Below are 22,562 nucleotides of genomic sequence, written 5' to 3' on the forward strand. Positions count from 1 at the left end.
ACATAGTGCTATAATTATAATAAAGCAAGGTATAATATCTTCCCTTCCCTTGTTTCTGGTTTAGTGACATGTTCAGAATTGTTGTCCAGTGAAACAGCTGAAAATGTTTGTAATGGCAGGAATTGAGAAATGCCCCTCTCAGGACATATCTGAAAGGTAGCTGTGTATAAACAGCTGTGCTTTGAAAATGCTTGCCACCTCAAAATTGGTCCTTGTGAATTGAAATGTTTGCCTTATTGCCAGCAGGGCATATTACAGTGTAACTGCTGCATTTTTACTTTTTATCACTGTCTCTCTAACTGCTGAAGTGGAAAAGAAAGATTGCCAAAGCCTGACATGCTTCTTTTCCTTTCTGTCCACTCTGACTTGGTTCTTAGCTGTCTGTTGCTTCAGTGATGAGAAACGACTTTCAGTTTATCCATTCCCTGAACGTCTTTCCCAGCTCAAACAATGGTAACGCCCCCTTGTGAATCAATGACAGAAAGTGAAACAAAGCTAATTAAGGCATACCAATCATTGCTCACAGGACAGATAATTAGTCTGAAAAGGGTCACACACTTTCAAAGAGTACTGAACGTATTTGTTTAAAAAAACAACAGACATCAGTATAATGAAGGAGTCTGGGTGGATTTCAACCAGTGGTAAAGGACTTCCAAAAAGGATAACAAACCTGCCCATAAAGATTTGGAACAGATTCAAGTTAGATTCCTAAGTAAATAAAGATAGTATTAAAATTATAAACAATACTTAGAGGTTTAGGCAAATAGCAGCAGACATCATGGACGCCTCTGTTTTGGATTCTTATATGTCTGTACTGAATTAGATGAGAAAATATTGTATACACACTAAAGGAACAGTTACTGATTACTCTATTCACTTGCATTAAGCATTCTTTATAACATAAAAGATCTTCACTAGCTCATAAACGAAAAGCTATCACACGAAAATTCCTACTTAATAGAACTGTGTAATTTTTCATTTAAATTAAATGTTGATGAAGCAGCACTACTTGAATGAGTGTGTTCTTAAGAAATTTAGCAAATGCCATACACATTGTTCATGGGATCTGGATAAATTCTCCTAGCCCTTCGGTTTCTCTTTGTATTTCTTATTACTACTTTCAAAATTGCAAGTTTAAAATTTATCCATTTCTATTAGGGACAAATCCAAAAGATTTTGCTCAGTTTTTATTCAGACCTTATTCAGGACTGTTGAAATGGGAGTTTTGTGTGAATATGGATTGAATAAAACTAAGCAAGGCCTTGTGGATAATTCCCCCAAAAACTCCAGATTGGGCTGCACAAAGATCTAATTTACCAAAGTATTTCAGCTTCAAAAAATCAGAAGTAATTAATACCAAAAAATGATAATTTTCAGTAGGAAAATTTTGGTTTGGAATTTGTATTGGAATTGGAGGGGGTAGGGAGAGTACCCTTTGTTTACTATTATCGGCAATGTTTAATGGAGACAGGGAGTACCAGTCAAGGTGTTCAGGAGACTCTTACCTTAGAATAAAATCATCTACATATCTAATAAATTTGTATTAAGCAGGAAGCATCTAACTGCACTACAGCAAGAAAATGACAAACCTGATAATTCCTCAGTATATGAGTTTTAGTTGACAGGTAATAGTACTGGATAATCTCTTTGCCAGAGGCATATTAGCTTTCACAAGAAGTCTCCCAGTATACCTGGGTATCTATTTTCATAGTTCATCCAATACTGCCTTGAGTAGGTACGTGAAGGTAGGTACAATAATCTCTCTCTCTCACACACACACACACACAGAGTGGTATTTTGCATACAACATTAAAGAGGCTGCACATTTTATATCGTTTCAAAAGTGAAGCCTTACAGAGTATTTACTTTCCAATATAAACATTTAATGCAGTAAGGCTTCATTTTTTAAAGGAAAATGGAATTTTCACACTCTAATGTTGAATGCAAAATATCAATTTATATGCAGGTTAGTTTTTTAAACAGTAAATTGCAGGTGACTCCTGACTTTGAAGTCCCTTGTACACCTCTGTTCATGGTTAGAAAATAATCATACCCAACACCCCTCCCACCCAAAAATCAATACAACCAGTTGACATAAAGAAAGTTCACAGTGGCCGGAGTAAGAAACATTTAACCTTCTACATATCATTTTATACATAATGCATGAATGCTGCACAACTTGATTCTGTGGTTTGGTTTCATAGTGTAGCACCAGAAAATCTACATTAGGAATCCAGGGATTTGCTGCTCTCCCATTCATTATGGTACCTGAAGTCATACATAAAAATGTAATTATATTTTTTAAAAAACCCGCTAACCTGACATACACTTTACCACCCAAACGCCCCGATAGTCTTGTTCTGTACATTATCTATTTCCTTCCCCCACCCATGTTATTACCTGAGCATCTTCTCTTCTCATGATTAATCAAGGCTCAATCCTGCAAAAACGTATACACAGGCTTAACTTGACGCATGCAAGTAATCCTTCTAAAATCAAACCGACTACCCATGTATTAAAAGCAAAGCATGAATGTAAGTCGTTGCAGGAGCTAGATGTCAGACAGACTTTGGGACAGAGACCATGTCCTAGACATTATGATCCTGATTGTGCAAACCCAGAAGTTAATGGGGCTGCTCATGTGCATAAAAATAAATACGTGCATAAGGGTTTCCAGGATGGGCACTAAGTAAAGCACCCTGCACACGCATAGTACTAGATAAAATATTTAATATGATACTAGTAATAAATAATAACTCCATTTCAGATACAGAAATTGCCCAGGAACATTTTCAAAGCTGTCAAAATTGTAATATTATTATTCAAAACCAAAACCACATGCCTTTTAAAATGAAACATGGTATCTGCTAAGGATGAGTTTTGTGGTTAAGACTCAGGGCTGAGAGTCAAGTATTTTAGGTACTTTCCTTGACTCTGCCACAGGTGTCCTGTTGGACTTTGGTTATAGAACAATCTTTCCGTACCTCAATGTCCTGTACAAAAGGAATAACAACACTTATCCTAAGTGAGTCTGAACTGATGTCTGCAAAGAGTGTGGTGATCCTCAGGTGAAAGATTTTACCTAGTCTAAATGAAAATTATTTTTATAATAAAACAAAAAGAGAGGTTTTTGGTTCTCCCTTCCAGATATGGCTGGGATTTTCATAAAAGTCTAAGTGAGTTTGACCCCCAACTCCCAATGAATTCCAATGGGAGTTTGGCACCTAACTCACTTTGGCTGGGCGTTTCAAAGGAGTCTGAGTGATGCAGGTACCCAACTCATTAAATCTCAGTGAAAGATGGGTGATATACTCACTTAGGCTCCTTTGACATCCTCAGCCATGGTATTCATACCATTGCCGTTTTAACCCCGCTATAGAGCAATTAATTATCAAGTGTAAGAAGTTCAAATAAGCTATGAGCAAAAAGATTGTTTTACTGAGTGCTTGCTTGGCCTGAGTACAGGGATGAGTGACTGTATATTAAAAGTGACTGTAAGTGTTACTAAATGAGTCAAACATGTTTTAATACTTTCTCAGCTCAAGGGAAAGTGGTACTTGAATTTGTACTCTTCACTGAATCACAACAAAGAAACCAGTCCTTGGGTTACCTCTCACACAGGTTTTTAGAAATCAATCAATCGTGTCAGTCTCTAGTGGAACAATGTCAATTAGATTTCCTGCAATTCCTATCCAAGTGATAGAGCGGTTTGTAACAACATGTGGAAAAAACAAACAAATGCCAAAACACAATAATTGCTTTCAAATGACAAGTTAAAGAATTAGCCATACAAAAGCTTAGAGAAAAATCTAGTCCCCCTAGTTTGCATCTTGTTTTTTAATTTTAACCCCTACACTAACTGTAGGAGTATAATTGTCTTTGGGGAAAATGAATGGACGTGGCTTGACTCAATGATTATCAACAACACTGATTTGGCCCAGTTCTGAGGTCATTTAGGGCAGGTCTACACTTCTGCTTGTGTCAATATAACTTACATTGCTCAGGGGTGTGAAAAAGCCACCCCCACAAGTGACACAAGTTACACCAACCTAAGCGCTGGTGTGGACAGCACTATGTCATCAGGAGATGCTCTCCCACTGACATAACTACTACCTCTCGCAGAGGTGAAGTAATTACGCCGACAGAGAGCTCTCTCCCATCAGCATAAAGCGTCTTCACCAGATGTGCTGCAGTGGCGCAGCTGCATCAGTATAGCTGCACCGAGCTAGCACTGATAGTGTAGAGTAGCCCTTAAGGCTACATTCACAAAGGGGCTTAGGCATGTGGATTGCTCTGGGGCTCAGGCGGGAGCTAGGTATCCAACTGCTTAGAGTGAGGCAGCAGTGCACGCTCCCAGAGTGAGGAATATAGGCATCTAGGGAAGTTTTACTGAAAAATCTTGGGCACCAATTGAGTTTAGGCACCAATACACTTCAGCAGCAGTTAAGTGGGAGTTTTACGAATACTGGTGGCACCTAAATCTGGGACTTCCCTAAGGCCCTCTGTGAATCTGGCCTCAGTTAGGTAAAATTTCCAATGACTATTCAAATACTACTAGTTTAGTTTTGCATTTTTCATCCTTATAAAAAGGTTTGAATTCCACAGAAATTATTGTAATAAAAAACCCTAAGTAGAATACCAGAAATCAATAGGAAGTTTACCCAAGCGGGGATTTTGGACTGGGCCCATCTTTTTAGCCTTGCTTTTAACATAGGGAGTTGTGTCTGTGCATTTTGAAACATAGTTTGGTTATAAGGACGTGGCACTGCAAGCTGATCCCTGCAGATGGACCATTAGTAAATGGGGCAGTACACAGAAACAGGGGTTTGCATGCAAGCATCAGCTTGCAGGACTGGGACCTAACAGTCTGGTAGTAGGTTTAATTCCATGGGCAAGTTAATGAGAGAAAGGTAAGGGAGGTGTCATTTGATTTGTAAAAATCTAGAGAATTATAATTTCAATGATGTTACCCTCTGCAGCATGATGGGGGGAACTCCCTCTCTCCTCCACCCCCGCATCCAACTCCTCTGGCTGATAGAAATTTTGAAAATATAATGTCAATTGAAATGAGTCAAGTTGGGCTTCATTCAAAAGCTCTTTCCTTCCAAAAAATACAATAGTGCTAAACATGACAAATCTAGAACAATTATGTAAATATATCTTTGAGAAAATGTTTTAAATTATAATTTTTAAAAAGTTGATTTTTAATACAAACATGTCAAACCTTTGCAAAGTTAAATTGTGGCCCTCAACTGACAGTAGTGTGTTATCAGCTAATGCTTAGAATATGGTACTTTATTAATTTTTTTAATGCTACAGATTATAAATGGAAGGAGTGCTCCAAGTTGGTTTGCTATCACTGGCAAAAAAAAAAGAAGCAGTTCAGTGATACTGATTATCAGCTTTGTTTATTATAACAAAAGAGTTGTAATGAGGCACTGGTTAAGATGCCAGCATCCAGCCAGAAATTACTGGAATCCAACTGCAAATGGTATGCACAGAGTTACATTACATACATTACCAAACATAATGAATAACAATCCCAAAGTAATTTATTACAAAGTCCTTATTTTTACTTTGGTCTTAGTCATTTTTAGGCATCAATGGGGAGCCAAAGAGTATTCACTAGTAGTTGGATCTTTGGTGGATACTAAAGCGGAGAAGCTGGTTAAACACAATGCTTGGTGGCACTTTACCGAACGTTGGCAGATGTTTTCCAAGAAACAGACAAAAAGAGAAAAACTGCCATTGACAAGGGGAGCATTTACCAATGGCAATTTATCAATCTATGGGATCCAATCAAAAAGAACAAACTAAAGTTGTGCTCAAATGCAAAGAAAAATGTCAGAATGAAGGTAGCAGGGCAATTACAGAGCTAACCACAGACATGTCATAGTTTGTTCTTCTCCTGGTCAGGTTGAGATCCCAGCATGATGTTGATCTACATAACACTTTGGGAAAGTACAAGTTCTCCATGGAAACACAATTAATATTCCAATGCAGTGGAACAATGCATATGTGCCAGGCCAAAAGAAAACTAATGCACATTCATACTTTTGTTAATCCAGCACCTGATGACACCTGTGTGAGGGTAATTTATGCCAGCAGAGACCTTTCAGTGAAGCAATCATAAATGGTACACTTGCAGTATGAGCTCTCAACAAACCAGAAACTTTTAATACCTGCCAAGACTTGGCTGAACACTTCATTATGAAGCTACAGAGAAAATACTGGACCAATGACAAAATCCACTTTGTGTTTAACATGTATGCAGAGGAATCAATTAAAGTATTACCAAAAAGAAGAGATTCCATGGTATTGCACCTGTCCAGTACAAAATCATTGACTCCATGAACATCTCCAGTGTCACAATGAAGAAGTCACTGTCTGATACTCCAATGAAGGTCTAGTTAACTGCATACGTTGCAGGAAAAAGCTCCAACATGCGAAAAATTGCTCAAAGAATTTCATTGTTGCATGGCAAAATGAAGCTGCTACCTCACACTGGTAAGTGGAGTTTCTTCATAATTCCCATGAGAAACTGACACTAAAATTATCTTGCATGCGATCATTGCCACAGAGAAAGGTGCTACAAAACTCTAGATCTTTTCACAAGACATAGATGTTCCAGTACTAGACACTACCCAAGACTTCATTAATATTCTGTTTTAGTGTCTGTTGCTGTGGAACTGAATCATTTTAGATTCCTCAGAGATGTGTTCCTATCACTTGCACCATTCAAAGCACTACTAGGTTTCCATTCCTTTTCAGGATGTGACACTAATGGAAGGAAATTATCTTACTGGAAGGCCTTTGATTCAGCCTCCAAAGACTCTCTCCTTGTTCTGAAGGTGCTCGGAATAGCTGAGACAGACACTGATGAGGTAATAAATGCACAGGAGGCATTCATATGCCAAGTTTACCATTTGAAGACCAATATTATGACACATGTAGACCTACTTTGGTGGATGTTTTCCAAGAAGTATCTGGAGAAAAACTGCCACTCGTCAAGGGTACATTTATGTCTGCTATCAAGAGGGCAAATTATCAAGCAATATAGTGGCTCCACATGATCAAGCACATCCAAAACTACTCCCCTCCCACCATAGGGTATGGATGGGTCTTGCAGGATGGATTGATCACAGCAGTTATGCGTGAAATACCATGCACTCCTTAAACAATCCTTCAGTTAATAAAATGCTCCTGTGCAAAGACCAGATGCTCACCACTCTACAAATATTTGGCCAACAGCCTGCCTTGTATGAAGATGTACAAGTGTGGCATGGATGAGGCTCAGTGTGACAACATGTCTAGCAGTTGTGCCTAGCTGGAAACGACACCAATGATGACTTTGATGAATAAACGTTTTCAGCCCTACAAGGCTAGGTGTCTTCTCAAAGATTTCCAAAATCAATGTATTTTTTTTTTTGTGGGCAATGCATCCCTATGTTAAAGTATAATTAAAAGTGTTCATTTTAAAACATTTTCTCTAATTTATATCTACATACTTGTTCTAGATTTGTCATGTTTGATACCAGGGTGCTCATGAAAAAAGGGCTTTTGAATGACACCCAACTCAACACATTTCTGACCACATTGTATTATCAAAATTTCCACCAACCAGAAGAGCTGGAGCTGGGGGGGGGGTGTGTGTGACAGCGCCACCCCCTGCCATGCCTCAGAGGGTGACTTCATTGAAATTATGATTCTGTAGATTTTTTTGAATCAAATGATATCTCCTTACCTTTCTGTCACTAACTTGCCCACAGAATGAGATTTTATTCCATTATGCTTCCAGACTATAAATTAGTAATGTGAGGATTTACCTAGGCAGTTAGAACGCGGTAGTAGGGTCCACCTGGAGACTTAGTGTGCAGCATGCTAGTGCACTGTATATTTAACTACCCAGCTTTTCACACACTAACTCTCCATCTAGATAAGCCCATAGTTACAAGAATTAACTGACCAGGCATATGTTTATTTCTTTGTAAATCTAAAGTTTACCTCATTTCAAGAAATGAAGGAACAGATTATATTTTAATTATCTTATTTTGTACCAGGGTTTCTTTGCATTTCAGGATGATCTGGACCATTGCCGTAAAAATGTATTATAAAACTCCAAAGCAGCAGACTGTTTTCTGTATGTTTAGCTCACACATTTTCTGTTCATTTTATTAATATAGTTATATTGTAAAGTTAAGTGATGAAAAATCTTTACATGTATTCAAAGAGCAGACCTCAAAAACTTGCCAAATGTCTTAGATAATTATTAATTACTTGCAGTTATTTAACTATGGTATTTACAGTAATCAAGGTATTTGCTGGAGTAAGCATGAGGAAGTTGAAGAGAATGCTGAAGATACTAAAGCAACCTTATCTATTTTTCTTAAATAAAACTGACAACTTTTTAAGAGCCATCACTGTACCACAAAAAAAAAAAATCACATATATTTGTTAATGCAAGCAACTAAAATTATATACAGTATTGAATGGATAAGATGCAAATAAGAAACAGAAGGCAAATATTTTAAAAAAAGGAAAATATAGGCAGTAACGTAGATCTTAAATAAGTGGATTGGACACAAGATCAATCGGCATTCCTTCTAAAGCAGAAAAAGGAAAGGATGGAGAAATTGCAGTATGCCTCTCTTGCTTACTTCAGCAATTTTAATTTGAGATAGCTTTTATCACTAGCAGAACACATACTAGTTATCTGTAACATGAAAGTCAGTTTTATAGATAAGGACTTGGTGCCAACAAATGGCAGGAAAACAGCCAAATCAGATGCTATTTCAGATTTTATATGCTTTACATCTCTGAAGACAGGAACCTTTTGCCAAGTGTGGAGTGTTTCCGTCTGTCCATACCAGTGACATTTCAAAATGCATTTATCAATATCAATGAAGCACTGACCTTATCTTAGTGTTTGTAAACTATGCCATTGTGAATTTTAATACTAGAAGTAAAAGACAAAGTGAAAAATAAATGTATAAGGTATGGTTGATTCCAGAGACAGACACTGTATGGTGAGCTTTGGTACACAGTCTGCTGTTTTAAAATAAATGCAGTAGTATGTGTCCCATTTCATGCATAAAGACATCAGAACTTTCTCACACTATAGTTTTGAATGTGCTCAAAGCAGTTTCTTTAAGAGGGAAAGAGCTACCACACATCTGGAGACAGGCTATATTTTAAAGTATAATTCTACAAGATAAGCACAGCTCAGAAGGCAGTGAGAGCCCTCAATACCCACTGAAGTCAGTGAGGACTGCGGAGACTTGGCACCTTAATGGTGGAGCTCAGACTCTGAGTTGAAAGCATTATCAGCTAAGTGTGCTTTTTTTTCCCTGACTGCAATAAAGACACTTTCCCTTTGTTATCCTAATGCAATGTAAGATTTTTCAAGTAAAAATAAGACGGGCAGTAATTAGATTGAATTTCCAATATGACAAACAATTTATTACAAAGTACACTTTCCCCTCCAATTATATCTTTAAAAATCAAGCTTGCTCCCAGAATAGCAGCTATAAAACAATTAGGAAAAGATAAAACACAGGCATTATCAATTTTGTATGTTACTGTATAAATATCTCATGGGCATGTCTCAGGATGCACTCATTTTGGGTGTATATTAATGCAACTGTTCCTTTTTCCTTGATTACATATAAATTGTGTTCTTTATATTTATAAACTCTGTGTTCAAAGAGTAAACATTCATACTCTGCAAGATTTAGCTCAGTGGTTAAGTTTTCAAAGCCAATATAGCAGAGTCTGCTTTTAGTGATAACAGTAGGAAAGAAAAATATTTTAAAATAGCCTGAAATATGTGGAAAAATCTCAGTGATATATTTTGTTTTTTATTTTTTGGAACTTCAGCTTGCTGGAGAGCTAAGTACCCTAGTGACAAGCTGCAAGACATATTACTATATTAACTTTATTTATGCTGAATAGATGCCACTGCAATACTCTAGAAACCACAGCCATTTTATTTTCTTATGTGCAATAATTAATATTATAGAGAGATGGCTAATTATTTCCTCTTCTTATATTTTAGGTCATCCTGTCATTCCTGCCAACACTAATCAATCATGGGATCTGAAGTTAATACTAGTAAATAAATGAATTGCTTAATCTTCTATGACCATCTATACATGCTTCATCATCGCAAATCTTATCAGTTTTATGGCATCAAGGAGACAGTGACCTTCATTTCCACAGCATGCCTGTTATCATTGGACAAGGTGGTTACGAGGTTATCACTTATTTTCAGGAAGAAAGTCTTTGTGCTTCTTTGGCATTCATCATTTGACAAATGCAAGTATTTGTTTTATCAAATGACTAGCTCTTACTGAAGTTAAAAACAGCATCTGTGGTATCCTTAAGGGCCATTTACTTTTCTGAAGACTTGAGCTAAGATGAAGGACATGCCACTCAAAATTCATTTCCTACTTGGCCTAGCTATCACTGCATTTGTACAAGCTGTAGATAAAAAGGTAGACTGCCCTCAGTCATGTACATGTGAGATCAGACCTTGGTTTACCCCAAGATCCATATACATGGAAGCTCCAACAGTGGACTGTAATGATTTAGGCCTTGTTAATTTCCCAACGAGACTGCCTGCTAACACACAGGTTCTACTTCTACAGACAAACAACATTGCAAAAATTGAACACTCAGTAGATTTCCCAGTGAACCTTACTGGTCTTGATTTATCTCAAAACAATTTATCCTCAGTGATCAATATTAACCTTAGAAAGATGCCACAGCTTCTTTCGGTGTACCTTGAGGAAAACAAACTTACTGAGCTGCCTGAAGAATGTCTGTCTGGACTGAACAATTTACAAGAACTCTATATTAATCACAACTTGCTTTCCACAATTGCATCAGGAGCTTTTATAGGCCTTGATAATCTTCTCAGACTTCATCTCAATTCAAATAGCCTACAGATGATCAACAGTAAGTGGTTTGAAGCTATTCCTAACCTTGAGATTCTCATGATTGGGGAAAATCCAATCATCAGAATCGAAGAAATGAACTTTAAGCCTCTTATCAATCTGTGCAGCCTGGTTTTAGCAGGCATAAATCTCACTGAAATACCTGATAATGCTTTGGTTGGCCTTAACAATTTAGAAAGCATCTCATTTTATGACAATAGATTTGTTAAAGTGCCCCATGTTGCTCTTCAAAAGGTTACAAATCTCAAATTTTTGGATCTAAATAAGAATCCCATTAACAGAATACGAAGAGGAGATTTTAGCAATATGCTGCACCTAAAAGAATTGGGAATTAATAACATGCCTGAACTAATTTCTATAGATAGTCTTGCTGTTAACAATTTGCCAGATTTAAGAAAAATAGAAGCTACCAATAACCCCAGATTATCATACATCCATCCAAACGCTTTCTATAAACTTCCCAAGCTAGAATCACTCATGCTCAATAGTAATGCACTTAGTGCCCTATACCGCAATACAATAGACTCTTTGCCTAACCTCAAAGAAATCAGTATACACAGCAATCCAATCAGATGTGATTGTGTCATCCGCTGGATTAACATGAATAAAACCAACATTCGATTCATGGAGCCAGATTCATTATTTTGTGTGGATCCTCCAGAATTTCAAGGCCAGAATGTGAGGCAGGTACACTTTAGGGAAATGATGGAAATCTGCCTCCCACTGATAGCGCCTGAAAGTTTTCCCTCAACTCTGGATTTAGAAACTGGCAGCTATATTTCTTTACACTGCAGAGCAACAGCAGAACCAGAACCTGAAATATACTGGATAACACCATCAGGTCGCAAACTTTTGCCTAATATGGTTACTGATAAATACTATGTCCATTCTGAAGGAACATTAGACATAAGTGATGTTACACAAAAAGAAAGTGGACTATATACATGCATAGCAACTAATCTAGTTGGAGCAGATTTAAAATCAGTTATGATGAAAGTGGATGGTTCCTTCCCCCAAGACAGCAATGGATCTTTGAAGATTAAAATAAAAGAAGTGCAATCTAATTCTATTTTGGTGTCTTGGAAAGCAAGTTCTAAAATTCTGAAATCCAGCATTAGATGGACTGCATTTCAGAAGACCGAGAACTCTCCGGCTGCACACAGTGTTCGAATTCCATCTGATATAAAGGTGTATAATCTTACTCATCTAAATCCATCAACTGAATATGAAATTTGTATAGACATTCCCACCATCTACCAGCAGAATAAAAAACAATGTGTCAATGTCACCACAAAAGGATTGGACCTTGCAGTGAAAGATTATGAAAAGACAAACATAACAGGATTCCTTGCCTGCCTTGGAGTTCTTTTGGGAGTCATCTGTGTGGTATATCTCTACAGTTGCATCTCACAAGAAATTAACTGCGATGCAGGACACAGCTATTTAAGGAATTACCTGAAGAAACAATCCTTTTCACTCAATGAACTTTATCCTCCTCTAATCAGTCTTTGGGACACTGGCAAAGACAAAAGCACAGCCCTGGAAGTAAAAGCAACTGTGATAGGAGTACCAACGAATATGTCATGAAACATCAATGTAAACACCAATGTTGGAAAAGCACAAGACTGCAGTTGTGCTAAATAAAAAGACAAAAAAAGTATTACTCTTTAGAGATCAGAAGTCTGGGCATTGCTGCTGGTGTTGACAAATGGGAATATGTACTGATTCAGCATAAATAAGATTTTTAACTAACTGGCTTCTAAGGGTATTGTGCCAACCAAATACAATTACTCCATTTTTTTAGAACTTCCATGTGACTTTTCAGTCTGGAATACAGTGCAAGTAGCCAAGAACATTTTCTGTATTTTTTTTATTTAAGTAAGAGTAGTAGAACTGAGCAATACCTCTTCCTGTGCTGTATTACACACACTAGCAGCGTGTTTTTGCAGTGACCAGATAAATTAGAATTGACACATGGTGTAATGAAATGGACAAATTCTGTAGAGTAGACGCAGTGAGTATGTGAAACATTTTTTATGAGGAAAAATACATTTTTGATTAAAATCAAAAGAGTTTTTGGCTTGTTTGTTTCTTAAAAAAAGAAAATCCATCTGGGAGCTCCTCTCTGACAATAAACAAATTCATTTTCATGTCTTATAAAATCTCTCTCTATAAATCTCTTTATATATTTTCCAGTTGAAATGCAGGCTTGACCGCATAGGAAATTTTTGCTGTTTTTTTAGGCTGTATAACAGCAATAAACAACACAATAAATACGTGTATAAAGCAGTTATCCATATGGTTAAGAAGTAATAACTATATATTTTACCTGTTGGTCATTAAAACACACACACACACACACACACACACCTCTCTTCACCCAAAGGAGAAACATACAGGGACCTACTGCTGTCAGCGAATTAGATTTATTTTTTTTACTTGGTGCCTGAAGATTGGATTTAATTATTAGACTCAAATAATGTAAATCCAATACTTTGGCTGCAATAAAAAGGCCAATTTAATTATTAACAGTGTCTAAAGTTTACGTTTCTTGGTACACAGAAAACTCGCACAATTTTTAACAGAACTTAGCAATCTTGTTGACATTTAGGATCTCTATATGGGTCTGCACAATTCTGTTCTGATACAACAGCAACCACCACCAATTAAAGGTTCATTAAACTCTCCAGCTTTGAAGATGTGACATGCAAATAACTGAATGATGTACACTGAAATAAAATGAATGCTTGATCCCACTCACAATGGCCTTCATGGCAAAATTCCCCTTGTATTCATTAGGAGTAAGGCTGGGCCTTGAAACAGCAAATGGACACTGTTGCTGACTCTAAATTTAAATCCTAATTCTGTTATATGGATGGAGTAAATCTGACTATTCCTGGATTCAGTGGAAAAAAGTAGTCCAAAACTGAGATATGACATGCTAAAGGAGTGTTGACCTCCAGGTGGTAGAGACAGATGAAGAACCTAGCAGCAAAATTGATACCATATTCCAGTTAGTGGTTGTGTATACAAATACAGAGAACTAAGCCAGAAGGAAAAATGGAGTTTCCATTTAGGGAATGAAAACAGTACATTTAGGGAATTAAAAATTATTAAAATAACATGTAAGTCTCTTGCATGTGAAACAAAAAATAGGACAAAAGGCATTTTGGTTTTTACTATGCTTTAATATTTTTAAAGTATTGTAATCAAATAGATTTTATCTTTCTGAATTCACCTGAAAGAAACATTTCTCTGGAATTATTGGCAGCATTTGTGTAGGTCAGAACCCTAACTTTGAAATTCTCTAGTGCTTTCTTGTTCATTTTTGTGTGTGTCCACTAGCAAACAGACATTTAACATTTCCACTTATTCATGGCCTGCTGCATAATGCCATTGGTCTGTAAGCATTCCTAATACAGAAAATCATCTCATTTGATGTATTACAAATGAATAACTTACTTTCAAGTTAAAGTTGACACTTTCTGATTAAATCCTAGTTGTTTCTGAGCATGTGCAAGTTATTTTCAGAAAGATGTTTAAAACTAGAAAGGAGAACACGCCAGTACTAATTTTAAAATATCCCAAATTTGGATCTTTATAAATTCAATACGTTTTGCTGAACACAAATTTTACAAACCTGATGAATCACTATCACACACAGGCTGGCATCAGAATTTATCAGCTAGACATGCTCATATATCATAAGAGGTTTCAGAACCTTGGACAGAGCTTTTAGAGCCAAGCTATTTATCAAAAACACAGGAGTTGAAATATGACCTATTACAATGCAAGTACTGTATAGGTCAGCAAGAACTTGCTCATGTATCTTGTATGTTAATCTTTGGAATCTAGCTACACTTAGAACATGTTACTGATACAGCTCAGAGGTGAGAATCTCATTTGTTTCAAGCAACAGTAACTCAGCACAATGGTGTGAACTAGCACACTAAATGAACACCTAACGATAAGCACTGAAACGGAAAAAAAATATTTTTGTTTCAGCTGAATAAAAACATCTGTTCATACCAAATCATCATGCTCTTTATTTAAAAATCTAGTCTTGACTTTCTATTAGTGAAGCAAATATGTTTGTTTGGCTAGTTAGGAGGGCATTCATTCTCTCCTATAACCCTGATACCTGACATATGTAATACCTAAATGTTGGTCAAAATCACACCAATTTTGAAAATATACTTAAACATTTAAATTAGAGATTGATAACTCTATTTCTAGCTGTTCAGATGGAAAATCTCTTGTGAGAAGGAGAAATTCCTTACAATAAAGTGGCTCTGCCACTCACCTCCCGTGTGACCCTGAGCAAGTCACTTCACCACTCCACATCTCATTTTTCCCAGTTCTAATGAACTTTAACTTCCACTGAAAAGCACTTTGATGTATACCAACAAAAAATGCTATGTGTTATTTTTAAATAGGGCAAGGCACTCCTATCCTTAAATGAGCATATATCCATTCACTTCAATGGGAGTATTACCTGCATAAAGACTATGAGATTTATCCATTAGATCAGTGATTCTAAAAGTGGGATCTATGGACCACAAGAGACCTGCGGAATTCTTTGTGGTGGTCCGTAGAATTAAATGTTTTGAGAACCAAGCAATAGGTTGGTAGGGAGCAGGGGGGTTGGGAGCAGGGATGTCCCAGGAAAGATCTCTCTCTTGTGATTTGATCTAAGGAGTGGAAAGTTTAAAGAACCCTGGATTTTGATGGTAACTTTTAGGGTTTCCTAGTAGGAAACAAATGATACTGGTTGATTTAGACACTAAGGAAAATAACACTATCCCATTATACAGGTATCATAAATTTCAGTATCATTATAGTTTTGTAGGATTCCATCAGAGTGCAAATTTGCTTTAGTCTGAGATTTTCCTGAAACTACAGGAAAGTGAATAAGCAGAGTCACATTTTCTTTGATGAAATTCTGTTGACCATAAACATTAAATGGGAAAATCGTTTGGAGATGGGATCATTTAAAAACTTGTATCTGATCTTAATGTTTATATTTACTCACAGGAAGTTTGTTTCAGGGTTTTATTACAGAGGCTACATTTTTTCTCAGATCATATTTCTTTGAGTAGCTCTATGTTAAGATGGTGGCAGAGATCTATGTATTAACTACTCAACAGCAATTAAACAAAAAAAGGCCAGGGCTCAGAATGAGAATGTTACAACCCCATAACTAAGTATGTGCAAAAACCACATTGTCACTTTATTTAAACAATTACAGAATAAACTCAAACATTGCCATAAATTAGGCTCCCCACTTGTCAATTCTAGATTTTACAAAGTACGGGCACACAGTTGTGCCTATAAGGACAAGATGAAGCATGATGAGCACAACAGGGATCTAAGGAAATCCACACCTGCATTAAAGAGAGTACGGCTGCACAGCCATCAAGTTACTTCTACTCAGAAACAGAAGTAAGACCAAACATGTGGCACGTAGATACGTGCCTCATTTTGATGTGAAGGGTTGCACTTAAACCCATATCTCCTCAGATGCACCCATTCTCAGACCCCTTTCAACCTGTGCTTTTGAATCATAGAATATCATAGAATATCAGGGTTGGAAGGGACCTCAGGAGGTCATCTAGTCCAACCCCCTGCTCAAAGCAGGACCAATCCCCAACTAAATCATCCCAGCCAGGGCTTTGTCAAGCCTGACCTTAAAAATATCTAAGGAAGGAGATTCCACCACCTCCCTAGGTAACGCATTCCAGTGTTTCACCACCCTCCTAGTGAAAAAGTTTTTCCTAATATCCAACCTAAACCTCCCCCACTGCAACTTGAGACCATTACTCCTCGTTCTGTCATCTGCTGCCACTGAGAACAGTCTAGAGCCATCCTCTTTGGAACCCCCTTTCAGGTAGTTGAAAGCAGCTATCAAATCCCCCCTCATTCTTCTCTTCCACAGACTAAACATCCCCAGTTCCCTCAGCCTCTCCTCATAAGTCATGTGTTCCAGTCCCCTAATCATTTTTGTTTCCCTCCGCTGGACTCTTTCCAATTTTTCCACATCCTTCTTGTAGTGTGGGGCCCAAAACTGGACACAGTACTCCAGTTGAGGCCTCACCAATGTTGAATAGAGGGGAACGATCACGTCCCTCCATCTGCTGGCAATGCCCCTACGTATACATCCCAAAATGCCATTGGCCTTCTTGGCAACAAAGGCTCACTGTTGACTCATATCCAGCTTCTCGTCCACTGTAACCCCTAGGTCCTTTTCTGCAGAACTGCTGCCGAGCCATTCGGTCCCTAGTTTGTAGCAGTGCATGGGATTCTTCCTCCTAAGTCCAGGACTCTGCATTTGTCCTTGTTGAACCTCATCAGATGTCTTTTGGCCCAATCCTCTAATTTGTCTAGGGCCCTCTGTATCCTATCCCTACCTTCCAGCGTATCTACCTCTCCTCCCAGTTTAGTGTCATCTGCAAACTTGCTGAGGGTGCAATCCACACCATCCTCCAGATCATTTATGAAGATATTGAACAAAACTGGCCCCAGGACCGACCCTTGGGGCACTCCACTTGACACCGGCTGCCAACTAGACATGGAGCCATTGATCACTAAGCGTTGAGCCCGACAATCTAGCCAGCTTTCTATCCACCTTATTGTCCACTCATCCATCCCATACTTCTTTAACTTGCTGGCAAGAATACTGTGGGAGACTGTGTCAAAAGCTTTGCTAAAGTCAAGGAACAACACGTCCACCGCTTTCCCCTCATCCACAGAGCCAGTTATCTCGTCATAGAAGGCAATTAGATTAGTCAGGCATGACTTGCTCTTGGTGAATCCATGCTGACTGTTCCTGATCACTCTCCTCTCCTCTAAGTGCTTCAGAATTGATTCCTTGATGACCTGATCCATGATTTTCCAGGGACTGAGGTGAGGCTGACTGGCCTGTAGTTCCCAGGATCCTCCTTCTTCCCTTTTTTAAAGATTGGCACTACATTAGCCTTTTTCCAGTCATCTGGGACTTCCCCAGATCGCCATGACTTTTCAAAGATAATGGCCAATGGCTCTGCAATCACATCCGCCAACTCCTTTAGCACTCTCGGATGCAGCGCATCCGGCCCCATGGACTTGTGCTCCTCCAGCTTTTCTAAATAGTCCCGAACCACTTCTTTCTCCACAGAGGGCTGGTCACCTCCTGCCCATGCTGTGCTGCCCCGTGCAGCAGTCTGGGAGCTGACCTTGTTGGTGAAGACAGAGGCAAAAAAGCATTGAGTACATTAGCTTTTTCCACATCCTCTGTCACTAGGTTGCCTCCCTCATTCAGTAAGGGGCCCACACTTTCCTTGACTTTTTTCTTGTTGCCAACATACCTGAAGAAACCCTTTTTGTTACTCTTAACATCTCTTGCGAGCTGCAACTCCAGGTTGGGCGTAAGGGTGAGGCCATGCAAGGCTTTTAAGATTCATTTCAGCTCATTAAGATTTTAAACAAGTCTCTGACTACAAGTAGCTTCCACTCATGTTTGTAATAGAGCAAAACAAACCTTACCCTCCCTCCTGTCCACTAACTGCACAACAATGTGATGGATTAAGACCCACAGGTGAAAACCTGGTCCCAGAGAAGTCAAAATTGCCATTGATTTTAATAGATCAGGATTTCATTCCAGCAGATACACTCCCCATTTTTTAAAGAAGATTCCAGTTCAGTGCATAGGTATGTAGTACATAGGAGGTGCCCAGTGAGCCGGTAACCACATTACAAACAATAGTACATTCTCCACTCACAATTTTGACAATATGGTATTAAGGTATATATCTGTGATTTAAGTGTAAATTCATTAGCTTTAATGAATTTCTGAATTAAAAAAGAAAAATTAGAAAGAAAATTAAAAATTAAATTTACACTTCTCAAACAAGGTATGGACTCTCACCCAAAGAGCGACCACAACTTTACTCTATTCCAGCAGATACAACACAAGTGAGCTGAGCTGCAAAAGCTAACACAATACAATGCACAAGTTAACACCACTAAAGCAAAAAGGCATAATATTTGGAGGTCTCATTCATTCTTCCATCAATTTCCAAACCACGAGTGTGTGCATGCATGCTTGCTCACACTCACACACACACACACACATATAAATTAGCCAAGAAATGATGGCATTAATGCTTTTTACACCACACTTGCACTGAACTCCTTTAAGAACTAAATTAACAAAAAATCTTGAAAAGACATTCATTAAGGAGATTCCTATGGTACCATTATAAATCATATAGTCATTGGCCTCCATTCATTGCCTTGTTTCCTCAAACTTTCACTTACATATGGTTGCATTGGGCATATTTTTACAAGATTAACTTTAAAAACTCCTATATAATATTTTCCTCTTTAGGCTACTACTACGTTGCTCTAAGTCCAATGGTGCAGTTAAAGTTGTGGCTGGTTGAGTGAGAGTCAGCTTGTTTAAGTAGTGAAAGCTTTATTTTTAATTTCCTAATTTCTATCAGTATTAATAGGATTAATTATTTGTATTACCAGAGTGCCTAGAAATCCTAGTCATGAACCAGGACTCCATTGTGCTAGGAGCTGTACAAACACACAACTAATGGTTGTTTTTAACGCAATGCTCATGAGATAGTATATGCTTAAAATCACCTGAAACCTCAACTCAAAAGCAAAAGTTTTTGTCTGGGTGTTTTCTAATTTTTCAAAAATATTTCTAACCTAGGACTGAGGGGAACAGGAAATGTTATGCAGAGGTGGGAGCAGGCTATTTAACAAATGCCTCTTTCATAAGATCTACAGACACAAAGTTCTATTCTTCCATGATATGCAGGAGTGAAGCCTCTCTCCTGCAGACTTTCCATGGTTCACACTTTGTAGCAGCCTTATATGGCCTACTGAAAGGGGAGAGCAAGAGGATTATGGGAAACAGCCAATCAGAGGTGTTGCTCATGCCCCTCCTGTGACTCTCCTCTTTCTTCACATGCAGTCCCCTAATAGGATGTGCAGAGAATACAGCTCCATGTGAGTAAGTGTACAAGTCACAGACTATCCTGAAGGGGCTCATTGTGCTGCCCCGCATGGAAATTGATGGAGGTCTCTCCCCAGACACACATTCCTGAAAGCCTAGGATTTCCAGTGCTCAACCAAACCCTCTTGTCTCCCTGAAAGTCTTAAGGAAGATTCTAAGCTCCCAAAATAAAATGACATCACTGGCCTGCTGATGAACATAAGTAGAATAGGCTGTCTCCCAATGATCCTGTTTAGGCTTGTCAGGGATCTGACAATGCTATTTAAGTTTGTCAGGGTCTGCCATGCCTAATAAGGGTCTGAATCATTAAAGATGGTTGTTGTTTCTAAGCTTAATGAGGCTTGGTTCAATAATCACACTCAGGCTCACAGCAGGGCAGTGGGGTGCTGCTGAACTTTCCAAGATCATAGGCATTCACCAAAGGACCTGCAAAAGGGGAGCATTACCCCACTCTACCACCACCTTATGCCACCGCCATATGCTCTTCTTTTCCACTATCTCCATATGCTCCGATTCCCATTGCTCTCCCTCCTCCACCACTTTCCCCACCCAACTGGAATTACCTATAGTCACCTTCACCAATGTCCTTCCCCTCCAAGCTCCATGATTTGCCATTACACTAACCCACTTCCTACCGTCTACCTAAGTTCCATAGGAAGTGAGCACACTCGGAGGCCTTAGGTTCTTGGGGCTAGCGGGGGGACTCAAAAAGGGCATGAGGAATCTCAAATCAGAGAAAGGAGGCAGTGTAAAAGGCAATCACACTAGTACTTAAATTTCAGCTTTTCAAGGATAGAGAATGGAATTGTTTTACACACAACTTTGCTTCTAAAAAAAATTTAGAGTTTGGAATGCAATACCATAAAATCAGTCTTAACTGACTTTTCACTTAAGTGAAATGGTCCCTGTCAAATGGATGAATGCAATAAAATTAATTTTAAATGCCTTCTACTTTCTGTTCTGAAACTAAAATCTGCCAAAAAGTATTAGAAAAAACTTTCTATTAAATTAGTCTTTTTGAGTGTCTTAATTTTTAGAGAGATTAACTGATTAACTTCAATTTACATTTTAAGGATTTTTGCTATATGGCTAAAGGCTACATTTCCCCCCTCCTTTTATTAAATGAAAGCTTAGCTGTTCAGCGCTAATTTGTGCTATTTTGAACTCATCCAAAATTACAATCCAGTCTGATGTTACTATTTAAAATCTTACTAATAGATCCTTATCTGTATTGTGTAGCCCTTAAAGTTTAGTCCATTCTAATCTTTGGTCATATCTATTAGATCTTGATGAACTGAATCCAGTACATTAGATTTATCTACTTCCATCTATCTACGTTTTTGTCTGTCTCTGCCCACTTCCTCCCGCCTTCTTCTGTAAGGTGGCAAATAAAATTTGAGAATGTTTTGGACTCTGGTTTCAGAGTAGCAGCCATGTAGCCCACCTTGATTATCATTACAAAAGGTCCCCCCCCCCACTCTCCTGCTGGTAATAGCTCACCTTACCTGATCACTCTCCTCACAGTGTGTATGGTAACACCCATTGTTTCATGTTCTCTGTGTATATAAATCTCCCCACTGTATTTTCCACTGAATGCATCCGATGAAGTGAGCTGTAGCTCACGAAAGCTTATGCTCAAATAAATTTGTTAGTCTCTAAGGTGCCACAAGTCCTCTTTTCTTTTTTTGGACTCTGGTGTACACCTCTGTTTAAGGTGTCTTATTTCAGGGGCCCCTGGCTTAATTTAGCTTCAGATATAATCCAATTTTCAGGCTACTATTTCTTTGTTTGTGGATTTTAGGTGACCGGGAGGGTGGGGAGGAGAGGAGGGGGCTCAATCAGTTTTATTGTGGAAATTCAGTGACAATCTTAACTCTACAATGGTGGTTGTTACATCATGATGAATGCCTTACTTCATATTTATCCAAGGATTTTGTGTAATATGCTCTAAATGGTTCCAGTTGAGTTTCATAAAATTATATTCCTGAGTTTCTCAGTGCACAGTGAGTGACTTGGACAGTACTTGGGAATGCACAGCTTCCAAATTGCCACAGTAAAAGAAAAGGCAGAATAAATCACATGGATCAGCAAACTACTGACTAAATTTTTTTTCTGAAATTGTGTGTTTAGGATAGGTCTACATTATGTGACCAGAAACTGCATAGTTGACACAAATTCAGAACTTTCCCGAGAATTATCTATATTTTAATACCACATTATGATTTCAACCCTTCGAAGTTTTCTTGTCTTATTTTCTACCTAATCTTGCTCTAACTAGCATATTTATTCTGTACACTGTAAGCACAAACCACTACATAGTTATATTTCATTTTTTCAAGGATGGGAAATGGGATTATGTTACACAACTTTGCTTCTTTTTTTAAATAGTTATCTTTCAGGAATCCAATGCATTAAAGCCACTGTTATTGTAGTTTCAAACTATTAAATACAGAAGCTGAGCAGGATTTGAAATTTATTTTCCTTATCTTCATATTTGAATATCTGCAGTACCAGTAAAGTAAACCTCACTTTGGAATGTGGTACCAACTATAGAAGATGTTAAGGCAGTAGCTGGTTTTAAGATATCAGAAATGGCATTA

At 38.0% G+C, this 22,562-nt stretch overlaps 2 protein-coding genes across 9 annotated transcripts in view; one reads left to right on the top strand and one right to left on the bottom strand.

Moving 5' to 3' along the window:
• LRRN3 (leucine rich repeat neuronal 3) overlaps nt 1-14,988 on the top strand; it is a 49,723-nt gene extending 34,735 nt beyond the window's left edge. Inside the window, exon 2 of the mRNA XM_048836068.2 lies at nt 10,055-14,988. Within this exon, the coding sequence (XP_048692025.2) occupies nt 10,416-12,542 (2,127 nt within the window). The 5' untranslated portion in view covers nt 10,055-10,415 and the 3' untranslated portion in view covers nt 12,543-14,988. The remainder of the gene's footprint in view (nt 1-10,054) is intronic.
• IMMP2L (inner mitochondrial membrane peptidase subunit 2) overlaps nt 1-22,562 on the bottom strand; it is an 835,235-nt gene that overhangs the window by 407,476 nt on the left and 405,197 nt on the right. The window lies entirely within an intron of this gene.

This window comes from Caretta caretta, chromosome 1, assembly GCF_965140235.1.
Source record: "Caretta caretta isolate rCarCar2 chromosome 1, rCarCar1.hap1, whole genome shotgun sequence".
NCBI lineage: Eukaryota > Metazoa > Chordata > Testudines > Cheloniidae > Caretta > Caretta caretta.